This window comes from Podarcis pityusensis, assembly GCF_964106645.2.
Source record: "Podarcis pityusensis genome assembly, chromosome: 16".
In the NCBI taxonomy this organism is placed as follows: domain Eukaryota; kingdom Metazoa; phylum Chordata; class Lepidosauria; order Squamata; family Lacertidae; genus Podarcis; species Podarcis pityusensis.
In genome coordinates this window covers 26,321,255-26,348,275 of record NC_138041.1, presented here as the reverse complement: position 1 = coordinate 26,348,275, position 27,021 = coordinate 26,321,255, and the positions used below count along the sequence as shown (strand labels likewise).

At 45.2% G+C, this 27,021-nt stretch overlaps 2 protein-coding genes across 7 annotated transcripts in view; one reads left to right on the top strand and one right to left on the bottom strand.

Annotated features, from left to right (window-relative positions):
- Positions 1-17: 17 nt before the first annotated feature.
- On the top strand, positions 18-24,047 carry EIF4ENIF1 (eukaryotic translation initiation factor 4E nuclear import factor 1). Of its 5 annotated transcripts, none has more exons than XM_080986215.1 (19): positions 19-153; positions 2,061-2,171; positions 3,729-3,802; positions 3,909-4,036; positions 4,393-4,688; positions 5,185-5,386; positions 6,698-6,873; positions 10,286-10,421; positions 10,679-10,858; positions 13,262-13,488; positions 14,160-14,231; positions 14,928-15,120; positions 15,492-15,571; positions 16,437-16,576; positions 17,338-17,434; positions 17,761-17,890; positions 19,167-19,511; positions 20,237-20,401; positions 22,430-24,047. In XM_080986215.1, the coding sequence occupies exons 2-19, from the start codon at positions 2,088-2,090 to the stop codon at positions 22,654-22,656; spliced, it is 2,952 nt and encodes a 983-aa protein (XP_080842341.1). In that variant the 5' UTR covers positions 19-153; positions 2,061-2,087; the 3' UTR covers positions 22,657-24,047. The 5 variants fall into 5 exon arrangements, with proteins under 5 accessions (XP_080842344.1, XP_080842341.1, XP_080842343.1 ...); XM_080986217.1 differs by having other exon boundaries at positions 16,437-16,577; positions 17,342-17,434; XM_080986219.1 differs by lacking the exon at positions 19-153 and adding an exon at positions 275-399.
- A 2,448-nt stretch (positions 24,048-26,495) lies between these two features.
- Positions 26,496-27,021, bottom strand: part of DRG1 (developmentally regulated GTP binding protein 1) — a 165,524-nt gene continuing 164,998 nt past the window's right edge. For both annotated transcript variants that reach the window (XM_080986418.1, XM_080986417.1), the window contains one exon: positions 26,496-26,615. In XM_080986418.1, coding sequence (XP_080842544.1) covers positions 26,516-26,615 — 100 coding nt within the window. In that variant the 3' untranslated portion in view covers positions 26,496-26,515. The remainder of the gene's footprint in view (positions 26,616-27,021) is intronic.

Sequence of the window (27,021 nt, the reverse complement as noted above, 5' to 3'; positions counted from 1 at the left end):
GGAGGAGGAGGAGGAAGGACGGGAGAAGCGGCGGCGGGGTCTGAGGGAGCGGCGACGGCGGCGGCCGCCCCCGTCGTCGTCGTCCTCGTCCCTGACCGGACTGAGAGGGGGCGGGAAGGCCAGACACCCAGCGAGGGAGCGCCAGCGAGGGAGGTGAGAAGCCGCCCGCGGCCTGGGCCCCCGGTGGGGGTTCCGCTGAGTCACCTGCTGGGCGTGGGGCAGGGGGCGCCTCTCCTCGGGGCGGCGGGGGCCGAGGAGCCACATTCTCCCTTCCCGCTTCCGCCGGCGCTGTGTGCGGCCTCCCCGGAAAACCGTCCCCCCTTTGCCTGGGCGGGGCGTCTCCGTACTACTACTGCGCCTGCGACGCGTGCAGGCCGGCCTCAACAACAGCCCTGCCAGGTAGGCCACCGCTGCTACTACCCGACCCACCTTCTCTTGGGCAGTCAGCGAGGGAGACCGTGGCTTAGAGCAGAGGAGAAGCGGAGGGCTTCCCGCTTCTGCTCCACCACCCCACTTCCACGGCTTGCAGCTTCCTGTCTCGGCCAGCCATGGGTTATCCAAGGGACGAAAGTGGGGGGCGGCGGCGGGGAGGAGCGGAGTGATGTCGGAGATGATACTGCCCCCAAGGAAGGGATGGAAGGAAGGAAGGGGTCGCCGCGTGAGGAGAGGCGCCTCCCGCCTAGGATTGTAGCTTCCCACGTTCTGAGTTAGGATTGGAGGCGGGTTAAGTGTACGTGTGTGTGTGTGCGCCCGCGTTTAATAGGAATAATGTTTGGCAGGAGTTGACGAATATGGCTACCTGTTGAGCACCTTGGCAACCTCCATTGCAGTTGGTCGGAATGGCTTGTGTCGCTCCTTGTACTGCCTCTTCCAACCAGCCTGTTGGACCACAACTCCTGGCATCCCTGGCCGTTGGCCCCGCTGGCTTGGGGGTTGATGAGAGTTGGAGTCCAACAGTATCCAGGGAAGTGGAGAAGGACTTTTCTTCCATGCAGAAGGTTCCATGCAGGTTCAGTCCTCCCAGTAGGAAGGCCTTAGGGTGGAGGGTAATTGATTGATTGATTGATTGATTGGGCTGGAATGCCCCTTACCTGTAATCTAGAGAGCCATTGTTACTGGTCACTGTAAATAATATTGAACTATTGAACTAGTGGTCTGACTTGGTATAAGGCAGCTTCCTGTTTAAGACATTCCTTTATTCAGAACTTTGAGGACTAGAATCTTTATGTTCAGGGGAAAGGCCATGGCTTAGATGCAGAAGTTCCCAGGTTTAAGGCTTGACAGCATCCTATTTAGCACCTGGAGGCCACCATGCTGGGGAAGGCATTACTAGTCAATAGTAGAACTCTCCAAGGTCTCAGGCTGCAGGAGGGTCCATTACCTGCTATGCCTGTAGTCCTTTTTTTCTTGAACTGGAGATGCTGAGCATTGAACCTGGGACCTTCTGCATGCAGCACATGGGAGCTACGACCCCTCCCACAAGAGCTTGTTGTGCCCCCTTTGAAGGACTTGTTGCCGAATATGGTCTGTCTCCACCCCCAGCTATCTGGAAGTACTGATGTGGCATTCTCCATGTGCTTCTGACCTGTGATAAGGATGCCTGTCTCCTTGAACATAGGGTGTCTCTTATAAACATAGCTATGATTAACTGCAGCGGTCTTGATAGGGAAACTTTCTCAGGGAGGCATCATGGTATCCTGGAATGTCAGTACTCTGGTCCTTGACTCTCCTAAAGCATAAAGGTGAGTCAGCCAATGTTGCTTTATCTCCTTCATACTCATAGGTTGTTGAAAGAAGCACTATTATTATAAGTTGTTGGCCAACAATATGTATGTAAAAAGACTATTTAAATGAATAACTCTTGACCTGGAGACTTTTGCTTTGAAGGAGTAAAGCCAGCAAACAGTTTTGAAAAATCCATACTACAGGCTACCATCAAATGTCCAGGTGCTTGTAATGTGCTCAGAATGGCAAAAGTTGTCATAAGTGCATATGGAATGCTTGAAGTGAAACTACGTTGCATGGTTTTGTACATTCCATTTTGTGTGTGTGTTTAACAGGCGCATGTTCAAGGCCTCCAAGCAACTATGGATAAAAGGGGGGGAATGACAGAAGTTGTGAACGGCGATACATTGATTGGTGCAATGAAATTCCCTCATCGCTACACAAAAGTAAGCTTTTATGCTTCTAGTATAAGTATCAAATTGCTTCTGAAGTGATAGTAGAATCAAGCTGTTAATAGTTGCCATCAGTCTGCAAAAACTTGTAATTTTCCTGTAAATGAGCATACAAATATAGAACTGTCAGTGAGATTTTTTTTCTTTGGATTTAATTCCTAAACCTTGTTTTTGTAGTAAAACTAACAGGAACTCTTTTAAGGGATAGGTCTACTTAACAGCCTTCTAGAGAGCTCCAACTTGTCACCACACTAAACAAGCTGGTGTATGATACAAGAATTTTATATTAAACTAGTTTACCTAAACAAAGATTTGCAACACCACCCTTCTAATTTTTGCCACTGAAGTGACTGATAGCAAATTTATTTTACCAAATGAACAATATTAATCTGAAATTCTATTTTGTTTCAGAACATAGGTTGTAGATGTGAAATTAAATTAGATCTTAAACCCTAATTACGTCACCTGGTCAAAATGCTTATTGCTGGAGGCCTTTGACCCCTGAATAGTTCTCAGATGTTTTAGTCTCTTTTGAGATTCTTGAGGTTTTAAATGTTGGAGGTTTAGTTTTAAAATTCATATATAGGGGATTCATCACTTATGTGAGGGTTCCGGGGTTCCGGTCCGGTCCACTGCATTCATCACCGGGACACATGCAAATGGGAAATTCCTTATTCTGCCCCACCTCCTTTTGGTATGCATGTCAGTGGAGACATGCCTGCATTCATCTACATGGTGAAAAGCAGGATATATATATATATATATATATATATATAATTCTATTTAGCTTTGCACTTTTGCTATGCCAAGTATTCCAGGAGAAGGCCTGTGCTTCTAGGCAGGACCACATTATAAAAACGAACAGTATAAAATAACATTGAAAGCCTTCAGTAGAAATGTACTTCAAAGATGTATAGCTGCTACATATAGTAAATGGACCATTGTGTGATTTCCTGAAAGTAATCTCAGCAGGACAGTTGTCAGTTTGCAGTAACTGCCACCAGACAGCACATTACTGATGTCTCTTGCATGGAACAATCTCCCATTTACAAGGACTTCTTTCAGAAAGCATTTGAGATTCTTATTTATGGGGAATCTTACATTCTTTCAGCTTCTAAATCCTTTAAACTCCAGCAGAAGGTATAATCCTCCCAAACCATGGGTAGGCAAACTAAGGCCCAGGAGCCGGATGCGGCCCAATTGCCTTCGCATTCCAGCCCGCGGGCGGTCCGGGAATCAGCGTGTTTTTACATTAGTAGAATGTGTGCTTTTATTTAAGATGCATCTCTGGGTTATTTGTAGGGCATAGGAATTTCAAATTATAGTCCGGCCCCTCACAAGGTCTGAGGGACAGTGGACCAGCCCCTGCTGAAAAGGTTTGCTGAGCCCTGTCCCAAACAGACACTCCTTCAGCTGTTTTCCAAATACTCCTTTTGAGTCAAAACAGATACCAGACAAGCCTTCTTGCTATGTTGCATGAAATCTGGTGTACAATAAATTGCCATGTGGAAATTTGAGAATACCATCATTTTTCCCCTCCCCTTTCTCCAGGAAGAGCTCTTGGACATTAAAGAGCGTCCCCATTCTAAACGGAGGCCATCATGTCTTTCAGAAAAATATGACAGGTATTTCTATTAATCTTTAGTCAACTTATGACTTTCATTGGTTGCAGAAATGTTAAATATATAGGGGGTCAAACATGAGTGATGTGCATCTTTTGCAACGTTGCAGTGATGGAGTTTGGGATCCTGAAAAATGGCATGCGTCACTATATCCAAATTCTGGAAGGACTTCACCAGTGGAAGGACTTAAGAAGGACTCGGATTCAGATCGGAGTTCACTCATGAGAAGGATAGTGGGTGAGCACTTCACAAAAGCACATAAATCACAAAACTGAAATATAGAGATTCCTGTGTGGCTTTGACTATTTCATGGAGCTCAGTATGTGCTTTAGAAAGCAGGATAAAATAAGGAAGGAGCATGCAATAGAGTTACTTAAAATTGTAGTGAGGACTGTTTTAGGACAGATTTGAGTAATGAATTAAATTGCATATAACATAGAATTGTAGGGCTGGGTCCTCTAGTTCAACTCCTTGCAATCACAGCAAATATGTAAAATGATTTTGCCATGCTTGTGAATATAGCTTGTAGCACCTACTTTCTTTAACACATAAACACATTCCTGACATGTAACTAAAATCTCTTCAACCTGTAGATCCCAGAGAACGGGTAAAAGAAGATGACTTGGATGTGGTGCTGAGTCCACAGCGGCGAAGCTTTGGAGGGGGCTGCCACGTGACTGCAGCTGTAGGTTCACGAAGAGCAGGAAGCCCACTGGAGAAAGAAAATGACTGTGTCCGTGTCATTGGCGGCCGTAGGATTGGCAGTGGGAGAATAATCTCTGCCCGAAACTTTGATAAAGACCACCGAGGTGGTGAGAAGGACTCACGGGACTCAAGAGACGCAAGGGACAGAGACCGCGACAGGGAGTACAAAGACAAGCGTTTCAGGGTTAGTCCTTAAAACCACACAGGAAGGTGTACCTGTGCCTGCTTCATGTATTTGATAGACTTTCTTGACCACTTGTATAAGTCGCACCAGGGCATCCCAGAGCAAGTTCAGAAAACAACACAGCACTTTCCTGTTATACAGTAAAGTATAAATGCCTTTGCTGTAGGTCTGATAATGGCAGAAACACCTGTAACCTGTGGATTGTGTTGAATTGGAAGGCTATTTGGCAGCAAAGAGGGATGGAGAGGAATGTTGCTTTAGAAGCAGAGGGCTGTATCTGGTATTGGTCCTTCTTGGGCCCATTGTGTGGTAAACTTTGAAATTAACAGACATGGCAAAGTTAGGCCCATTAATTTCAGTAGGTCGGTGCTGAGTAGGACTTGGTTGGATTCAACACAAAAAAAATAAAAGCTGGATCCCACTAAAGGGATTATTATTATGGTTGGCTAGAGACCACATGTTGAATGTTTTCCACGTCTCTCCCCGTAAACTTTAGAGAGAATATGGGGACAGCAAGCGTGTATTTGGAGAACGCCGAAGGAATGACTCCTATACTGAGGAGGAACCGGAATGGTTCTCTGCTGGCCCCACAAGTCAGTCGGAAACCATCGAACTTACTGGCTTTGATGATAAAATACTAGAGGAAGAACATAAAGGGCGGAAGCGAACAAGACGGCGTCCAACTTCTCTGAAGGAAGGTATTAACACAGAAACTTTGTGTATTGGATAAATGGAGGAAAACTCTATGGCCCAGAAAGGGGGGGGGGGCATTTTGTGTATTGAAGTGTCTGCTTTTATCCATTTCTGTCATTGGCCGTTAACTGAACTTTCTGTGCTTCATGATCAGTCTTCTGGCTTGTAGATGCAGGTATGAGATGCATCTTTACTTGAGTTCTTTAGAGTGGGGTTATAGGGCCTAGGTGTGGTTGACTTGGTATAGAGGGCATTTCTGTGTCTGCTGTGCTATAAAGCTACCCATAAGAGGTTTTCATTTTAGAATATTATTTGCTTAAATGAGTGTAAGCCTCAGATGCCTAACTAGACCAAGGAAAAAATTTAGATAAGCAAGGCTGGATGATAGTGAGCAAGGTAACTAGTGTGATGCTAGCAGGTGATGCATGTGGTACATAGTTGTCATACTGGGGATTGAAGGCCTTAATCTGAGGTCCTTTTGCAGCCTTCCTGAAGGACAGTATCTCATGCACTCTTAATTTGGAATCAGGATAAGATGTTGGAATGCAGTCCTAACTACTTTCCTGGGAGTGAGCTCCATTGAATTCAGTGGGACATACATGGCATACCGTATTTTTCACTCTATAAGACTCACCAGACCACAAGACGCACCTAGTTTTTGGAGGAGGAAAACAAGAAAAAAAATATTCTGAATTTCAGAAGCCAGAACAGCAAGAGGGATCGCTACGTAGTGAAAGCAGCAATCCCTCTTGCTGTTCTGGCTTCTGGGATAGCTGCACAGCCAGCATTCGCTCCATAAGACGCACACACATTTCCCCTTACTTTTTAGGAGGGGAAAAGTGAGTCTTATAGAACAAAAAATACGGTAGTTAAGATTACAGCTGTAGTGTTAACGCATTCAAGGTAAGTAGCAAAATTTTGCTTGGGAGATTTTGGGAACAGATAGCTAAATTGGCCCCATCTGCCCCTTGTCTGGCTGCATTCTAATGGAAGTGGGCCTTAAGGCTTCATGCATTTTTGTAGACTGTAAGAACGTCATTTTAGCAGCACTGAAATACAGTTCTTTAGCCACCTGAAAACTTAGCAGTGCATACAATTGGCACCTTTCTGGTATCTGTTTTGAACGTTCTCTGGAGCAACTCTGATGAAACTTGAGAGTAACGCATATTTAAATGTAACTTAGGGAAGCATTCTATGAACTTGTAGACCTGTTAACAATTGAAACAGGCAGCTGTGTCCCTGGGTGTCAAAGAGTGGCTCCTGTTGCCTCTCGAAATTATTTTGTGTGCGCTGATTTTGGCTTTATCCTTCCCAAGGAATAGAATGCAATGGCGGGTTAGCAGAAGAGGTAGAAGTGCAGTCTGTTCTTGGCCAGGAGACAGTAGCCGATCAAGAAGTCCCAAGGGAAATAGTCCTGCCGGAACCAGCTCCAGGAGAGTTCGATTTCAATGAGTTCTTCAACCTAGATAAGAGTGTTCCTGGCTTGGCTTCGGTAAGTATTTTTTTTAAAAAACACCCAACTTTGCCATGATGGTTACCATCTTGAACTAATGCACCCTGTTTCTGGTAGTGGCTTTTCCCATGTCTTGTTGCTCTGTAGAAGGCTTTGAAAAACTTTGTCAAGTGAAGTGGAAATACTTGAATATTTCAAGGCAGCCCCCACCTCTGCCAAGGGTGGGTTTGCTTGCATGTTTGGAAGTAGTGATGATATGGCTTCATTTCTTGTACTTCACCCTTCTGTGAAAATTTGCAGACAGTGAGCTATGCTGAATTAGATCATCTGGAATACAGTGGTACCTTGGTTTACGAACTTAGTCCGTTCTTAAACCAAAGCGTTCTTAAACCAAGGCGTGCTTTCCCATAGCAGCGGGTAACTCAATTTACAAATGGAACACATTCAACAGGAAGTGAAACATGTTCTGCTTCCACGGCAAAGTTCACAAACCAAAACACCTACTTTCGGGTTTGCAGCGTTCTTAATCCAACTAAGCTGTTCTTAAACCAAGGTGCCACTGTATAGGCTTTTTATGGAAAGGTGGGGTATAAAATATTTTAAATACTACTCCTTGTGATAGGAACTGAGAAAAAGCTAAAGAAACAAGTCAAATAAATGAGGTCAGTGACCTTCTGAACTTAGTTGTGTCATCTAAAATTCCTCCGGCTACTGTAAGCAACAGTGTTTGAATATGTTTAGTAGGGGTATGGGGTTATGAGCTGCATTATGGAAAACTCCGGTATAATTTTAGATGGGGAACTTGGGTGGTGGGAGCCATGAGGCTTCTAGTTTAAACAGGAAGTACTGGGGGCAACTTTGAGGTTTGCACAACTGCAAGAACTTCTGACTTGATTGAGTGGGTGAGACTTTCTCCCAAACCAGCAAGTGAATATGCCTGTTTGTTCATCGGATAGATTTAGTTTTAAAAACAGGATGCTTTATTTAAATTGCCTTATTCCAAGGTAGGTATGTTGGGGTTGAAGTCTGCTGGATGTGTCCATACAGAGTTATACACAGTTGCCTTAGGAGAGAACTATCCAAGGAAAGATTTTGAGGCTACACACACTTTTTTTTTGTTTGTAGTATAATGCTTGTACTTTCTTGAATTCACTTTTAATCAAAATATTGAGGGCCCTTCCCAAAAACAAGGCCTAAAATTTTATGTATTTGGATACTCCAGATCAGGCATAGGCAAACTCCGGTCCTTCAGATATTTTGAGACTACAATTCCAGTCATCCCTGAGCACTGGTCCTGTTAGCTAGGGGTGATGGGAATTGTAGTTCCAAAACATCTGGAGGGCTGGAGTTTGCCTATGCCTGCTCCATATTGTTAGTTTGAATCTGTGACTCCTTAGCTGAATAGTTTCATATACATACAATCCTTAAGATAAACTAATAAGACTAGTTAACCTTCCATGGGGTCACGAAGAGTCGGACACGACTAAACAACAACAACAACCTTCAAAATGGAATACCTGATACCCAAATGCAATCTCTCAGGCTTTGACTTGCCTCACAACAAAGGCGTTATTTTGCAAGAGGAACTCGGGCTTCATAGGAAACATTGGGTGGATGAAGGAATTGATTGCCTTGGATTTAAGGGTGGGAGCACTGCAGCAGCAGCCAGGGTCATGCCTGGGCTTGCAGAACGCAGGCTTCACTTCTATGCATGGCCTGCAAAAAAATTAAATAGGCTAGTGACTTACCCCTGCCCCTCATAAGAGTAAAGAGGGAACACCTTCAAAAGTAGCTTATCAAAGCTCAACCTTGGATGTGTTTGCCAATCAGAAGCAGTGGTGCTGGTTGATAGTGGTGCTGTGCGGTGAAGAGCAGAAGGACCCTTGAGTTGCCATGTCTGAAGTTGGGTGATGGCGTTAACTTGACATAGCATAAAAAATGATTTAGTTAATACTTAACTGTGGGTACCTAGCAAGCTTCCAAGTTCCACAGGGCAGGCGGGAGGAATTCATCCTGAACTCTGTGCTACTCCTGTTCCACTCTTCCTTCAGTAAAGCCAATAAGAGGTGATCATAGAGGGTCCCATTTTGTCCACAGTCAAAATAGCATTTGATACTCTAGTAAAATATAGGATAGCATATTGATTTGTTCTAAATTTGATATACTGCTGTTCAGACCCATATGGGAGCCCTCAAGCAGGCTCCCTACATACATTATGGTACGCAAAAAGGTCCCCTCAGCTGCTTCAATCTGCGGAACTGCCAGTTCTTCAGGTGCCACATAATACCTGGTCCACATTTGTAAGAACTCATTTTTTGTGTGTGGCAGCATATACACTTTGGAACGCCTTGCCTATTGAAATCAGGCACGTGCCCTTTACTTTGTTTTCAGCACCTGCTGAAAACATTTTTGTTTAGAAAAGCCTATGCAGATACATAAAATGCTGATGTGTTTTTAATTTGTTGCTGATTTTAATTTATTGAATGTTTTAATCAATAATGTTGGGTTTCTGTAAACAATTTTGAAGTAGCGTGTAAGTTTTATCAAATAAATAAATGTGCAAATAAAGTGGTACCTCGGAAGTCAAACGGAATCCGTTCCAAAATTCTGTTTGACTTCCAAAATGTTTGGAAACTAAGGTGCAGCTTCCGATTGGCTGCAGGAAGCTCCTGCAGCCAATCGGAAGCAGCGTAAGAAGTTCAGGTTCCAAAGAACGTTTGCAAACTGTAATACTCACTTCTGGGTTTGCGGTGTTCGGAAGCCAAAACGTTCAACTCACAAAGCGTTCGGGATCCAAGGTACGACTGTATGGTAACGGAGCCCTTTTTTATGTAGTGTTTTGCATATACAAGAATGACATGGTACATTTGCAACAAGGTCTTGGTCATTGGAGGCAAAAGTGCCTCTTTTTGGAAGCTGCCTTTTGCAATACAAGTAGCACCTCCTGGGTTGGAATCCTAAGTCCCCTTGGACACAATAGGATCTTGCTTCTGAGAAAACAAATAAGATTGCCACTGGTGGAGGCTGAACAGCATGAAGTATTGTTGAATATCCTAAGGTTCTAGAACCTTTGGTCCTCCAGATGTTGCTGAACTACAACTTCCATCATCATCCCTGACTATTGGCTGTGCTTGCTGGGGCTGATGGGAATTGTAGTTCAGCAACATCTGGAGGGCTAAAGGGCCCTCACCATTGATCTAAACCTTTAGGATTAGTAAATTGAGGCCCCTTAATGGACTCCAGGACACACTTCTGCCATCAGGGCAAAGTGCCAACTGCCAACAGAAGTGGTTTGGGGACTAACCTTCAGAGAACAGGCTTTGTGTGGTTGCTCCTGGAAGAATTCTGGAAACAGCAGGCCTGCTACAGTCAAAGGGATTATGCAGGGATCAGACACCTGTTCTTGGTTATGATTGCCTGCAATACCACCCCTTTTCTCTTTATTATATAGATGATAGAAGATGTGCTGGGGGAAGGTGCTGTGTCGGCCAGCAGGTTCAGCCGCTGGTTTTCCAATCCCAGCCGTTCCGGAAGCCGTTCGAGCAGCCTTCGATCTACACCCCATGAAGAGTTGGAGAGACTGGCAGGTAATACTGTCTTGTCCTTTCTGTGGCCATTTGTATTTCTTCTAGAAAGTTGCAGGACCATGTTGCAGGACCCCTTGCCCGTGGCATTTTCTTCATTCTGATTCTTCAGCTTCTGGAGCAGAACCCTAAACTCCTTGGGTACGAGTGTGTCTCTTTGTGGAATGCTGTCTCCTCTCAAGAGTATAAACCTCTTTGCTCTGTTCTCCTGAGAGCAGAAAAGACTTACAAGGCAGTCGTCCTGGTTTTTACTGTTTCAGGTCTAGAGCAAGGCATTCTGTCCCCTGGTCAGAACTCTGGAAACTACTTTGCTCCCATTCCTTTGGAAGACCATTCTGAAAACAAAGTGGACATCTTAGAGATGCTGCAGAAAGCCAAAGTGGACTTAAAACCCCTCCTCTCAAGTCTCTCAGCCAACAAGGAGAAGCTTAGAGAGAGCAGTAAGTCTTCCCCCTTCTGCTGTTGTGATGCCTCTGGGTGCCTCTGGCAAAAACATGTTCAAGTGCCAAGCTTTGGTTCTCGGCCAGGAAGTGCTAAGATTGACTTCAGGGATCCCTATGGATATCTGCATTGCCTTGCTATTGCCTGATCCTTATCCATAGGCTATAACAGCAGGATTAACTCCTGGTGTAAACGAAGCTCCTGGTATCAACCCTTCCTGGCATCTGAATCAATTTCCAAATTGAAAGCTGGTGGCGAAAGCCTCGAGCACTGCAAAGCTTGCCACTTGAGCGGCTCTTGCTCTTCACCCAAGCTTGCACCACAGCATCTCTTGCCTCAATAACGTAAGCAAAGTTTTCTGCAACTAATCTCTCAGCTAGGGAGTCTGCGGCTTCTCTGGATGTCGTATAAACCTGGATATCTTAAAAAGAAATATAATTGGCCAGTACCCGAGATGGCAGATTTGCGGTGGATGTGGGGGTGAGGGCTGAAGGTGGGAAAGGAATTATTGAGCCATAAATTCTCCTGCCAAAATCTTGGCATGTCATACGTCTTGGTTACTGAGGCCCACCTTTTTAAATTGCATGTACCGCAGAAGGCTTGCATGGCTGATCTGCATGTTGCTTGTGCATGTTCAGAAGCTCCCCTGCATGTGCTGCATAATAATTGGGTTTCAGTTCAGAATCTCAGCTGGCAGGTCTGAGCAGCGGATACTGGCATGCAAACATGCTGAGGAATTTATAAAAACACGTCTTTGATTTGGTGCTTCCTAATGACAGTCAGGAGCAGGAGTTGGAATTTTCATCCAGTGAATATGCACAGTAGAAAACTGGGAAATCCCTGCTGTAAGAGTTTCCACCCAAACTAATTCCAAGCCCTGTGCTCAGATGTCAGTCTCTATCTTCCTGCTACAGTTTGCTGAATGTGCTTGAACGTTAAGTGATTTGGGTCCTTTCCTGCATCTGCACGACTGTCAGGGCATCTGAATTGCAGTATTGGGTGCCAATTTTGTTCTGTAATAAATAAAAAGGCAATTCCTGCTATGGAAATACATTCATTTACATTTCTTTGGCCATTAACTCTTAAACGAGACCTAAGACTGCCTATTACATCATGGTACCTCTGTGTTCCAATATCTGTTCCCTAACTGGAAGCATCTTGCCTAAATGGCTAGCTGTTGCTTTAGAGCACTGTTTTCTTTGTGATGCATATTTTGTGGCTTTGCATGATCTGTGACTAGAGACTGGACAAGCCATTCTAGGGCAACAAAGAATGCACTTGGTGTCTCTATTGACTACTCTTCAGTCTCCATAGTAGACGTAGGCAACTTCTGCTCCATGGAGCTCCTGGAAAACACAAGACTGGAGTGTTCCAATTTTATACAACAGCCTTGAACTTGCTTGGGTTAACTGCTTTTGTGAAATGGCAAGTAGCTTCTGCTCAGATGGGTCTAAATTGACCATGTTGTGGTTTCTTATCTTGCTGAGGTGCAGTAATGGAAGGCATACGTATGATCTTGTGAATAGAAAATCCACCTCTGTTATAGTCTGACTTCAAACACCAGTGGTTCAGCATTGACTGACACGACATAAGGATCAAATAATTACATGACAGTGCAGCTTCCTGTAAGCAGAATATATGCTTTCAGATGTCAGTTTCTGCATAGAAGTGAAGGCATGCATTCCAAGAGCGCCCTGGTATTGCAAGTAAAAACTTAGAATCATGAGAGAGACCCATAGTTAAGAAGCCCAAGAGATAATTTATTCTGTTTTAGGCAAACCACTATTTGAAAAATAGTTTTTTTCATTGAAAAATTCTTGGAAGAAATCTTAATGGCTCAAAGAAAGCTTGCTCAGGTTGCAGATCATTTGTGCATGTGCCTTGGGGTGTCGTCCACTGGAAAGTGCTATTGTCCCCACTCTCTTGCTTTATAGGGCTACTTTGTGCTGGCGTGTACCAATTGTCCTAATAGCTCTTGTACTGTACAAATATGCATGGCTGTTTATACGCTTCAACCCTTGTATGTAATCTAAATTCTGTTAAGCTGTTGGGCTGGCTTCTAAGTTACTCACAGGGCTCAGAGTTATCTCTGACTCATACATTATTGAGAGTCTCATAAGATGTCTGTGTCACCTCTTCATTTGATTCTTATTTGCTGTTTGGAAGATCTGGAATCTTAATTTTTGATTTAGCTGCAGCTTCGGTGTTGGATGTGCATAAGTCCTTGCATGGCCTTGGAATGACTGACGTTTTAAAGCAGTGACCTGGAACAAAAATGGAGCTAGTGCCGTATCCTTGTGGTCTTCCTTTCTGGCAATCTCTGTCATCCCTGAATCTGCCCCATCAATGGAACATCTAGTTCTTGATTATCTCTCTCTTTCCCCTCACCCCACCCCTTTCAGCACATTCAGGAGTTGTCCTTTCAGTGGAAGAAGTAGAAGCTGGGCTGAAAACCCTGAAAGTGGACCAGGAGAGGAAACCTGCCGCCCCCTTAACGGCCGAGCAGATGGAAGAGTCACTAAACATGAGAGATTCCCGGCACCTTAAGGATGGCGATATGTCTGCCTTCAACAAACTAGTCAGTACTATGAAGGCAAGTGGGACTCTGCCTTCCCAACCAAAAGTCAATGTAAGTAGAGAAGGAGTGCGTAAATGATAGAAATTCAACCACACCCAGTCTTGGGGCAAAAACTTGAAACCACTTCCTATATACAAACACGTACTACTTGTATGACTGTATAGCAGACATACTTCGGATCAATAGTTTAAAACTATATGAGAGAGCATCTTACTGGATGCATCCCATGACATGGGGAAATGATTTCTTGTAAGAGTTTTTAATACACAAAAGATTGGAAATCTAAATTTTAGAAATTGTATGAACTTTCATTACTTTTTATTAGATGTCATTTGTTTCCTAATGAACAGGAAAGCATGGGCAAAAACTGTTCACCAACCATCCAAAACTTAAATATCAATATATAAGGGGAGGGGGCATTCTGTAAATGGGGAACTACTACTGAGCAGGCCACCTTTGGTTCAGCCATTGCCAGTTTGCTGGTGACAGTAGTAAGGATTGACGTGTGGAAGACCAGCTCCTCTACCTCTGTCTTTAAAGTGGGTAAGCTAACGTTGGCATCCTTATAGCCTGCTTATCAAACTACTTATAAAATTGATGCCTCGTTACACTGGTAGATTTGTCTTGATTCTTGCATGTGCTGGTGGGCTGCACTGGGAGGATGGGGCAGGCGACGAATGCTTACAAAGTGATACAAAAACTGCATGTCACCTTATTTTCAGCAAACCCTTGAAAGCCACGTGATAACGCCTCCTGAGATGCAAGGCCAGTCGGCCACAAAGAATATCTTGCAGGTAGAGTGAAAACAACAACAACAACAACAACAACAACAACAACAACAACAACAACAACAGGGATAAGGTGGTCCTTAATGTAACCTGGACCCAAGTTACTAAGAGCCTTGTAAGATAATACACAAACCTTGAACCTGGCTCAATAATGTATGAGCCTCCAGTGCAAACCTTTTGAGCACTGGAATTAAATGCTGGTTGTAGCCTATCCCCGTTTTGCACTAGCTGAAGCTTCCAACTGTCATACTCCATGCATGCAAATGGATGTTTGCAGCACTCAATGGCAGTGAGCTCACCACAAGAAGCTGCATGCAGCTGCTACAATGACTTAAAGAATATTTGTATAAATAAATAAAAAAAGCAGGAGTGTTGCTCTTGTTGACTGGCTCAGCTAGTATGGCTGCAGAAGTGTTGTAATCCAGCCCTGCAGGTTTACAGAAAGTTGCAGCCTCCCTGCCTGCCCTTCCATGTCTGTTTTAATGAGAATCTGTGCTCCATTTGACAACTGCCTAAAAGAAAACAGGTAGATGAAGTTCCCATTCTGCTTGCCTGGCGGCAATTCTTTCTGCCGCAGGCAGTTTGGAATGTCTTGACAGACTTATTTTCATGGAGCATTTCTTTGTGTTACGTGCTGCTGGGAAGTGACTTCAAGTAGTCATCATAGTTGGAGGATCTGAAAATCCTGTGTTATTTCCAAAGGAGATCCTCGGGCCGTCCAGTGGCAGACCTGCTTCATCTAATGTCCTCAACAACTTGATGAGTGGCTTGGAACCTGTCTCATCTCTGCTTGGCCAAAGAGCCCCCTCTCCACCGCAGCCTCCGATTTCTCAGATGTTTCCGACTCGAGCTGCTTCTGCCGACTATCTGAGGCATCAGATCTCCTCACCAATTGGTAAGAGCTGGAATGTCTAGAAATACTCCCCATCAGCTTTCTTTGGATACATCCAGTTCCTGCCTACTGGTAGTCCTGGGAAGTTCATTGTTTCACACTCCTACCAAACAATCGACTCAAAGTTTCTAACCAAAACAAGTTGGACTCAGGCTCTGAATAATAATCTTGGATCAGAATTAATTTGAATTGCAAACAAACAAGTCCAGATGACTTCTCTACAGTCAGTAGCTCTTTTTTTATGTGTTCAAAAGAGCTTGCAGCTTTCCTAGAACAAAATATCTAAGAGAAAATCATCTGTTTCTGTAGGATTTTTAGGACCACTAGGCCACTGGTTCACTTAATGTTGAAGCTGCTCACTTATCTCATTGCAGGCTTTGGATCAGGTTCTCAACAGCTGCTTGGTGATCCATTTCAGGGGATCCGGAAGTCAATGAGCCCAGCTGCTGCACAGGTGAGGGGGGAGGAATGCTTTTCCTACCCTTTGGTGTTTAAGTTGGAATCATGATGGGTGTGGAATGTAGCCTAGCCTAGCTGGCTCACTGCTAGGAACGGCGACGATTCTATCTAGCTGAATGAAGGGATTGTATTTTATTCAGTCACACGTAGGCTCCTTGCAGAATTGCATGCCATGTTGAAAAGTTGGAACTTCTACAGTGAGAGTGGCCTATTATAAGACAAACATATTGGTCAATGTTGGGGTGTACAGGGAATGTAGGAGAGGTAGCTCCTACAACATGCCAGAAGCTCAAAAGGATTTGGGAGATGTGTAGTAAGGTCTAAGAAACTGGAGGGTGGGGTAATAAACTGTTTTCCAGTTAGCATTCCTTCTCTGCGCCCAGCATGCAAGGGCACTCCAATGAGAAAATCTAAAATACCTGTGACCTCTACTGACCTAGTTAGAGCCTTGTTACTGTCCTGTTCACAGACAGTTTTGAGAAATGACTTCTCGCTTAGTTCATAGGTACATTTGGATTCTACCTTTACAATAGGCAAATGTCTTTGGAGATATACTTTAAAATGAGGGTTGACAGATAAGCTATTTTAGGATAGACTTGGAGGATAATCTGAAGCAGAAGTGGTAAAGTGCTTTCCTTGCAACTGTGCTGTAATTCAGCATCTTACTCCTAACATCTGGGTTAAATAGTGCAAGCATGAGGTGGTGACCCTCCTATTTAAGAGGGGAACGTTGCCTTTTTGTACAGACTTGTTAACACCAAAGAAACCTTTTAGGTATCTGTAGCTAATTTGTAATAATAATCTAACAGTTTAAAAGCCTTGGCTTTATACTTACGACTCTGCTGAAATCTTTATTTCAGATGAGTCCACTTGAGCTGCAGCAAGCAGCATTAGAAGGCCTCTCGCTTCCACACGATTTAACCATGCAGGTGTCGAATTTCTACCAGCCGGGTTTTGGCAAACTACAAATGGACAAAAACCGAGATGGCTTCAGGAACAGGTGAGCATAAACAGCGGTTTGGTAGCTGAGAGAGCAATTTCAGTGCTCCCTTCCTATGTCTATTTGTCCTACCTTAATTTTCAAAGGAGACTCATCCCAGAGCTCTGGCGAAGATAGTTTGAAATGTGGGTCTCAAGTTTGCTAGGAATAAATAGTTTTGCTGATGTAGGACGTGGACTGTAACTTTGTGAAACTCAAACAGTGCCTGTAAGAATTAAATACTTGTAATAGCATATATTGCATATGTTTAGCACAATGATTGTTGGATATTGATGCAGGTGAAAAGCTGTGGGGACCACTGAATCTGAACTGCAGGGATTGGTCTGTAGTACTTAGGGTGAAATTCCTTTCGCCTAGAAAGCACTTGGCACAAGGCAAGTGACCTGCTTTCCCCTCTCCGTTGTTCTGCCTGGCCATCCCCAGGTCTGGCTGGAACTCTCCCAGCCTTCTTTCCTGTGGAGAAAGGACTGTGGCTTCTTTACTGGAGTTCTGACCTAGTGATGAAAGGTAGTCTGTCCTGCTCTTTTCCAAATACACAAGGAACTAGGTTCAAAGACCAAGCTTAGTGTTGTGCTAAGCAGTATCTTCCATTTCCTCTCTTAAAAACTAGCCCATTTTTCTCCTGCTTTCAAACTGATTTGTATCAGCAGAGCAGAGCAGGTCAGACTCCCAGGACAGTTTAGCCAAGGAGCTTTCTTGTTCCCCAGCCAGGCAGAAAGAGGATGGGGCAACAGTTAAAATGTGTGTTTTCTCTTTCTTAGGCAGCAGCAGCAGCGTCTGTCGAAATCTCCTGCTCCCATGGGCCACAGAGGGAATGCCTCTTCTCCTCCAGCCCCTGCTGCTTCCATCACTAGCATGGTTAGTGCTATCGAAAGACCCACTGTTGTATGAAAAACAAAGGACAAATGGATCAGATTTAGTGTAGTAGAAGCCCTCTTTCAATTTCCAGCTAATGGAAGTGTTGTAATACCAGATGAACTTGACTTTATTATTGTTGTGGTGGCACTTCTCCTTCAAACTCTTCTTTAGTTGTACCTTTCTATAGTATCTCCTTGGGGTCCCAGGCACTGCCTGGTGTATCTAGGGCTCTGGAACTTGTCTAGCTAGATGAGCTGCCCAATGCACAAAAACTATCCCACACAATGGGCTACTAATTTCTGGTGATCTTTTTGTTTTCTTTCTAGCTGTCTCCTTCCTTTACTCCTACCTCAGTGATACGCAAGATGTATGAAAGCAAAGACAAAAGTAAAGATGAACCAAATCCTGCAAAGCTGAAATGCAGTGAGAGAGATGAAGGTCTGAGGAACAGTGAAGGTACAGGATGGTGTGGCGGCCATCTGTGTTGGGAAAGGCAAAACGGAGGTCTAAATAAGTCCCTGCCACCATGTGCCATAAATTCTGTCCAGAAAATCCCCATAAAGCCAGAAGGGAGGGGTCTCTCCTGAAGAGGCTGGCAAATAGGCAGGAGAGTGTTCTGTGGTTCATGGGTTGCGCAGAGACAAGACAGGCAAGCTACTTGGTATTCTCTGCCAAAATTCATTAAATCTTCTCATCTAAATGTGATTGACAAATCAAAATTAGGCAGGCCTGCCTGGCAAATGTATGTGGTGTAGCTTCCTCTGCATCCATAGAGTAGAAAATGAAGCACAGGGAGGCAGTAATGGTGAGTAGAGAAGAAACAAACCTTTGGAAGCTAGCACTGTGAAGGAGCAGGGCATGGAACATCTCCTGTGAGGGTTAAGTGGCTCATACCAGCTCTGCCGTGCCTGGGCCACAGCTATGCAGTGTGGTGGTAGTGGAGGGGTTCCAATTTGGACCAGAGAGGCCTGGCCACAAATCCTTGCTTCAGGCATGAAGTTTCATGTGATCATGGGCTATACCAGGCATCCCCAAACTCGGCCCTCCAGGTGTTTTTGGGACTACAGTTCCCATCATCCCTGACCACTGGTCCTGTTAGCTAGGGATGATGGGAGTTGTAGTCCCCAAAACATCTGGAGGGCCGAGTTTGGGGGTGCCTGGGCTATAAAATCTTCTGTAGCCTGGTCTTTCGGAAAACAATTTTGTGGAAAAGCAGCGTATAGTTAAACTATGGAACTCACTCCCACTGGAGGCGGTGATAGTCACCAACCTAAATAGCTTTAAGGGAGAATTAGACAAATTAATGGAGGAGAGGGCTATTTATTGCTACCAGCCATGAGGCCTACGCTCTGTCTCCATGGTCAGAGGCAGCAATGCTTCTAAACACCTCTTGCCGGAAGCCACAGGAGAAGAGAGTGCTTTTGTCCTCTGGTCCTGCTTGCAGGTTTTCCATTGGCACCTGGGTGACGACTGTGAGAACAGGATGCTAGAGTACCTGAGGCACTGGCCTGATCCAGCAGGCGGTTCTTAATTTAAATTTGCAGGGGGTAAAGGCTAAGCCTAGCCAACCCCAACCACAGGGTTGTTATGGGAATGTGGGATAAGCCGCTCGATTCAACAGGCAATTTGGCTGCGGTGGCTTCTTGTCAGCGTGGGCAGTGAGTGTGCACTCTTTCCAAACCCCACCCCAAATTATAGTACACTTAAGTGATTTGCTCTTGTCTCTCCACAGAGGGCTTGCTGCCATCTAGGTCCATAGAACACGTAGATCAAGAGAATTCACCTTCCATAGGTACCAAGCTAGCATCGCTACAGCGCTCTGCCTGTTCAACGCCACTTTCTCAGACCAATCGTTGCACCAAAGAACAAGACTACAGGCCGAAGTCCACTGGGAGAAAGACCCCTACCATGGCTTCCCCTGTCCCGGGGTCTACTTTCCTCCGTCCTGTCCACCAGGTCCCCCTGGTTCCTCATGTACCAATGGTACGGCCTACTCATCAACTGCCCCCGGGATTAGTCCAGAGGATGCTGCAGCAAGGGATTCATCCTCAGCATCTTCCACCTCTGCTGCAAGCAGGTAATCTTTCTCCCCCCCCCCCCCCAACATAGGAACAAACTATCAGGCCATCTTGTTAACTGCAACGTTAGAAAGAATACTTAAGCACAGCAACCTTTATGAATTCTGTTACCTTGTAGGTGGAACTTAAATGAGTGATCGGACTGCTAGGATAGCTCGGTAGAACATGAGACCCTTAATCTTGCGGTCAGGTTCGAGCCCCACCTTGGGTAAAAAGATTCCTGTATTGCAGAGAGTTGGACTAAAAGATCCTCTTGTTTCCATTCTAACTTTTCAATTCTATGATTTGGGCATGATTTCTTTGGGATCTCCCTAAGAACCTGAAACAGGCAGTGTGTGATGGTAAGCCTCCTGATGGGGTGGTAAGGTAACAGTGTAACAATCTGCAGGGTCTGCACTGGCTTTCAGCAATCTTTAATTTAGGTACAGTTGAAGGTAGTGGTTTTGCCTTGAAGCCATCAGAAATCCTAGACATGGTGATTGCACCACAGTTATACTGCAACTTCTCCTGGTGGCTTTAAACTATAATCTCTTTTGGAAAAGTTTTAAGATGACCAGGGCCAAGCAAATAATCAAATCCATTTAAACAGTGGTTTGTGGTTTTGAGTCAAAACGGCTGTTAACTTGCCTTGAATTCTTGGGAATGGTTGGGCTAGAAATGCAGATAGGTGTCCAAAACTGAGGAGAGATCATTTGCTTATCGGGGATTTTTTTCTTCCTACCAGGTATGATTCCCCCTGGGGTAGACTTGACTCACTTCCAGGGAGTGTCTGCTCCCATCCTTGGTCAGCCTTGTTACCCGCTTCCAACAGCTGGCCATCCTCTCTTGAATCCTCGCTCTGGGACACCTCTGCAACTGGCAATGATGCAGCAGCAGCTACAGAGATCAGGTAAGGTTTCCCCTCCCCAGGTAGCCAGGGACTGCCAGTGGTCTAAATGGTTCCTTTCTAACATGAATAGCAAAACTCTCACTTAGAAACAAGCAGCTTACAGTACTTCTCCTTGCTGCTAGAGCAGAGTTAAGCAGATGGTGGGCTGCCATCCTTCAGTGGACCACCTTGGCCTGCTGATAAGATTTTGCAAAAAATGCTGAGCTAAGTAGGCCCAGGAAGGCACTGCTTGTCTTAAGTAGACCTTCACATTCTGGATCTTTAACAGCTATGCTGCAGCTAGTCTGTGTTAATAAATCCTTTATGTTCTTGCCTTGTTTTGTAAAGTTTCAAAACACTTTGGTAGCCCACAGGAAATCGCTCAGCAAGACTAACGTAGGCCTATTTCTGCACTAGAAGATACCAGACGGTGGCCAGGGCTGTCTTAAGCATATCCAGCACCGTGGTGCAAAGATGCCTTCGGTGCCCCCCCTCCCCGAGTTGTCAACCTTTTTTAAGGGGAGGAACCCCAAAGTTGTTGACCTTTTTTAGGGAAGTTTCCCCAGAGTTGTTGACCTTTTTTTAGGGAGCTGACACGAGAGATAGAGAGACAGAGAAGAACTGATCTCCATATAAATGCTAGCTAGTGGAGACATCTAGGAGGAGAGAAAGAAGCAGAAGGGGGAGGCGATCACTAAGTTCATTTCTGCAAACTGAGGTTTGGACAGGACATTTAAAGCAGAAGAACACTCTTTTGCAGAGTTGAATTTGACAATGCATTGGGTGAAAAGGACCTGGAGGAGGGAGGCAAAGTGTGCCTCCCAACACAGATCCGCTTGTGATTTTGTTTGGCGGCTGAAGCTTCTTCCTCTTCTTTTAGCCGAGCTTGGTTGAGGGGCTGGGAGGCAGAAGCACTCAAGTTTGCTGCCTCTTGGTGGCTTACTGCAGCTGGCAGAGGAAAAGGAAACAGAGACACACACACAACACCAAAGAAAGAGAAAGACAAGAGGGGAAACCAACTGATGGGTTATTTTCCCTTTTGAAAAGCAAAACAAGGAAGTGCCTGCCCCAGTGGTGGGAGAAGGGGGAGCCGCTTTGCGGTTTGACAGTGAGCTGGGGAGCGAGGGAGAGGAGCAGCTTTGCTGGTGCTGCTGCTGGGTGGGGAGGGGAGCCGCTTTGCTGGGAGGGAGGAAGATGGAGGAGCCACTTTACAGCAAGCTCGGGAGGGAGGGAGAAGAGCAGCTTTGCCGGAGCTGTTGCTCATGAGCCGCTGGCTTGCCAGAGAGTCAGCCCGGGGAGCCACTTTACCGGGAGGGAAGGAGCCCTGCCGGGGCTGCCAATTGGCGCAGCTGCGCCATCCTCCCACCCGTTGGTGCTGATTGGTGTGGCTACGTGATCCACCCACCCACCCGCGTGGGGTGCCGGCGCTTTCAGATTCTTTGCCACTCCCCCTTCCTCCGCCACTGCCGCCAGCCATATAGTTGGCAGGGCACAGCTGGCGGGACTTGCTGGAGCGCCCCTGAGAGGTCTGCGCCCTGGCGCAACACGCCAGTAAGCCCAATAGGAAAGACGGCTCTGATGGTGGCTCATTTCACAAGTGGTATTTTGGAGGAGAGCTCACGTGCTTCTCTCCACCTTGGAGAGCGGAAGCCACCTGGTCTTGTGGAGAGGCCAGGCCTCCTTGATGCTTGAGTTCAGGAGGTTGGGGAGCAGAGTTTTTGGAAATGCTGCTGGCCCCTGAATACTGCTGCACCAAACCGAACTAGCAACTGAACTGCTTGCACCTACCCTGTAGCATGGTCAAGCTGTACTCTGAATGGTTATAGAGTTCAGGGGTGAAGAAAGCTTTTATTTTGCCACTCACTTGAGGAGTTCTATCTGTTTTCTCAGAAAAGCTGAATAAGAGTTTCTGACCCAGAGCCAAACATACAGTGCATTCACCACCAAGACTGAAGCTTCCCATCACACTTTCAAAGCAGCCTTATGTTTGCTCAAGGCATGTATTTCACTTTTTGTCTTTCTCTCTCTCTCCTTCTCCGCCTTCCCCAGGCTCAAGTGCACAAGGATCTGCTGTTGGTGTACAAACTCCCCCTCTGAATGTGCCATCTCGGACTGGACTGCCTCATGTGCACTCACAGCTTGACCACCGTGCGAACCAGCGAAGTAGCTCCCCTGTTGGTCTTGCAAAATGGTTTGGTTCGGACGTCTTACAGCAACCTCTCCCTTCCATGCCATCCAAAGTAATCAGTGTAGACGAACTGGAGTACCGGCAGTAAGCAGCTATGTTGGAGAGCAGGTACTCAGTCTTCCTGCTGCTGCTGCTGCTGCTGCCTCCTTAGACACGGAACTCTGTGCTTCACTGGCATTTCCTTTTGGGTGCTTTGGTTTTAGCACTTTGTGCAAGGTTTTCTTTTCTTTTTCCCCCCTTCTTTTTCTTCAGTTTTCTTCATTCTTCTTCTTCTTCTTCTTCTTTTTTTTTTTTTTTTTTGAGTGACTGAAAGCACATGGCACCTGTCCGAGCTCCCATGTCTACATTGAGATTAAAAGAATCTCCTGGACTGAATAGTGAACCCTGAAGGAACTTTGATGCAAGACAGGACCAGTTCCAATTCTGAAAGCATCTTCCCTTTTTTGCGTTTGGCTTTCTTTGTAAGATATGTGAATGAAGTGCTGGGAATCCTCTTGAGGATAGAGGTAGCAGCTTAAGGGGTTCCTCACAGGAAATTAAATGTATAGTCCCTTGTGTACAGACCAATGTATAAACATCTTTTTGTATATATATATATCTCCACCAGATAGCTTTTTTTGAAACCTTATACAGCTGTACATAAGAGTAGCTAGTAAAAAGTTACGCTTTAGTTTGTGTGCCTATGATTTGGGATCTTTTCACTGTACATGTGGGACTTGTTTAAGATTAAAGGTGCTGCATCTGTCAAGTGTGAGTGAACAGGGTGAAGTCGCTTTGCCTGTTGCAGTCTCAAGTCTTTCTCCACGGTATCCTTTTTGTCATCCGTAATGTGGCGGTAGCTAAAGTGGGGGAAGAGCAGCCACTGTGCATCCTGATCTACTCCTGTCCAAGAAAAACTTCCAGCGGGCAACCACTTCATTGGAAGTGTCAGCCTCCTTCAGCGCACTGAAGACATGGCAAGTGGGCTGCTGTATACGGACCTTCGTAACTGACCTTAGATAATTATCAGTACAACAGTAGTTCCACCCGATTGTTGTCCTTGCTGCTGTGTGGTGTGTCTTTTAAAATTGCCTTCCACTAGCTAAGGTCAAAAGCAGCTTCTCTCAGTGGCCCACCATCACCAGCGACTCTTCGTCACAAGTGTAGCTGTAGTTGCCTGTTCTTTCCTCCCCGCTCTTGAAAGTGAAATGACAACCTGATAGAGTCCAAAACAAAGCCAGCTCTTGCACTCTGAAAGCAATGCTGTGGCTAGTATTGATGGCCCAGAATAGGCTTCAGAAATGACCTGTCACATGCTCCAGGCATCTGGAATCCATATGGGCCATCAATAACTGAACACTTGAATATTTCTGTAAAAAGTGAACTAGTTTAAGTATACTTTGTGGTCATAGACTCTTCCCTGTAAGATTGTTTCATAACTTTTTTTTTTTTAAGTGACAATTTCCCCCAAACGGTCTGTAAATAAAGTCAATTCTATGAGCTGTTTGTCTCGCTGTGTAAAAGGATGTTGGAAGTGAGTGGGCTTGGCTTCTTTGTATGAGTTGCCTGTTATGCTACTGTTTCCATCTTTAATTTGGCTTTTAACATGTAGTCTAAGTCAGATTCGAGGACTGAACTTCAGGTTCTGTCTGAATGTAGCAGCTTTGCTCATACTTCCTCAGCAATGGATGAGTGAGCTTGTCCTGGCTTTACTGCACACTTTCTTATTTTCAGCTGTCAACTGCTTAAACATACTAATTTCAGCAGCTTAATTGGGAATTTTGAAAGAAACTAGAAAATGAGAAACCTGCAGCTTGGTAAACAGTAAAGGTTTGTAAGATTTCCCACCCTGTTTAGTATTTCATTTGGGGCCAACTTTCAGTTTTTGAAGGGGTTTGGAGTCTCACAAGCTGCTGCATTGTAAGGAAAACTTTCTTAAATGAAAATGAATCTAGTTGCAAGGTTTGCCCTTTTGGCTCTCCCTCAACTTGCACAGTATTGGAAACTTGGCATATGAGTACAGTGGTACCTCAGGTTAAGAACTTAATTCATTCTTAACCTGAAACTGTTCTTAAGCTGAGGTACTTTAGCTAATGGGGCCTCCTGCTGCCGTCGTGCAATTTCTGTTCTCATCCTGAAGCAAAGTTCTTAACCCAAGGTACTATTTCTGGGTTAGTGGAGTCTGTAACCTGAAACCCAAGGTACCACTGTAATGTATTGGGAGTTGAGTGAGTTAGATGTGTCACAGGAATTCCTGTCATGTAAGGTGACGCTGTGGATTAAACCAGAGAGCATAGGGCTTGCTGATCAGAAGGTTGGCGGTTCAAATCCCCGCGACGGGGTGAGCTGTTGTTCGGTCCCAGCTCCTGCCAACCTAGCAATTTGAAAGCACACACAGTGCAAGTAGATAAATAGGTACCGCTCCGGCAGGAAGGTAAACAGCATTTCCGTGCGCTGCTCTGGTTCGCCAGAAGCAGCTTAGTCATGCTGGCCACATGACCCGGAAGCTGTACACCGGCTCCCTCGGCCAATAAAGCGAGATGAGTGCCGCAACCCCAGAGTCGTCCGCGACCGGACCTACGGTCAGGGGTCCCTTTAACTTTACCTTGGTGGCAAAATGTGTGGATTGCAAGATGCTTGTGAATGGGCTGAGCAGCAGTTCTGAGTAGCAACTTTAGAAGTTTCTAATGGATCTTGGGCTTGGACTACCTAATGGGGTGTTAATGCACCTGGTGTTAGCTTAATCTTGGCAGACGCCTCAAAACTAATACTCTATAATTAATCCTGTTGTGTGCTACAGGCATTGACCCCTTAAACTACATGGAAGCAGCTAGGAACAAGAGTCCTGCTCCTAACCACCCATGTTAAGATTGTCTCGCATTTCACTTATTATTCAAACACTATTCCACCTGGTGGCAGCAAGGGAATAGAAACAATTTTTTTATTGAAAGGCGCAGCTGAGTTTTTTGGGCACTAAAGAAAGATACTACTGTATAAACACTAGAGGAAGTAGGGATCATCCAATGATGCTAGTTGGTGAGAAAGGAAGAACTTCACATAATGCACAGATAAATTATGCCATTTGCATCTAGCAGCTGGCATGAGAATAAGGTTATTCCTGGCTGTCTAATCTTGATAGTTAAAATTCTACCTCCACCACCATCAGGGCAACTCTTGTATCTAAATGCCACATTCAGTGGGGAGCAGGAATGGGCTCCTGCACACACGTGATGTGTGGGTTTTTCTATAGGCAGCTGTTCATCATCACTGGTATACCAGAGACGCCTTTTGTACAAAGCTGTGTCAATTTTGGAAAAGCTTGAAGAAAACATTTCTAGGTATTTCAAACGGCAATGAGAGGCGCCAGTCTTAAAATCCCCGGGGGGAAGAGTGAGGTGGAAAAAAGCAAAGCTCTTAACCCATACTCGCAAAAGCTTGTTATACACATACACTGTGTTTAAGTTCTGGGCATGAGCACCATTCCGGAATTAATATTCGAGTTTTTATCTGCATGCTTTATTTACACAAGCATATAATGACAAGAATGCTAGTTTTGATTGCCTCTCATGCACAAAGCAAAGCAGAAGGCTTGCACATTTTCTTCCTTGTATGTTTTATCTACACTACAGCAAGGATGGGGAAGCTGTGGACCTCCAGCTGCTGGGCTGTGCCTCCCCCTTGCCAGGCTGGCTGCTTGGAGCTACAGTCTAGCTGTGGGTGGGGAGGAGCCGCAGGTTAGCTTCCCCCTGACCTAGTGTAAGGCTGTGCAGTCAGTCAAAACAGCAATAGAGACCAAGGCCTCACACAGTAAACAGATTTTCATTGCTCCCATGGCTAATACACCTGACTTTCCTAGGAGGATTAAGATAGGAATGAGCACACACACATTCAACCATCCAGCAAATAGAACAAGCTTCTGAACAGTCACTGAGGAGAAGGAGTCATTACTAATTGCCCAGTAGAGCTTTTTATTTCTTCACTATCTGAATGACATCTTCATCCTCCAAGGTATGATCCTTTCCAACTTTCTGTGGGTTGTGCTTGACCGATGAGCCCCACACAAGTGCACTGAAAAAGAAAAGTGTTTAGTTGAGACACTACACTTCCACAGTTTATATAGACCAGCAGCAGTGAGGCTTCCCCAGAAATTCAGATACTCTCTAAAGGTCAGAGAATCTCACTAATCTCTCTTGGCCACTATTCTTTAATTCTCTTGAGTGCCTCACAAATAAAATATAAAACAAGCAGCAAACAAAACACTTATGAAATAGTTTTGGCTATTAAAGCAGCAGTAAGATATGAATGGGGTAACTGTGCCCCAGAGGACCAGGTGCGCACCCTGGGAGTCATTTTGGACTCACAGCTGTCCATGGAGGCACAGGTCAGTTCTGTATCCAGGGCAGCTGTCTACCAGCTCCACCTGGTAAACAGGCTGAGACCCTACCTGCCAGCAGACTGTCTCGCCAGAGTGGTG

Bases quoted from the DNA above. Each gene is read 5' to 3' on its own strand.
- EIF4ENIF1 (XM_080986215.1), top strand. From the start codon at position 2,088: ATGGATAAAAGGGGGGGAATGACAGAAGTTGTGAACGGCGATACATTG. The intron at 5,387-6,697 runs GTATTAACACAG...ATCCTTCCCAAG, and splicing joins TCCAACTTCTCTGAAGGAAG to GAATAGAATGCAATGGCGGG. The intron at 6,874-10,285 runs GTAAGTATTTTT...TTTATTATATAG, and splicing joins GTGTTCCTGGCTTGGCTTCG to ATGATAGAAGATGTGCTGGG.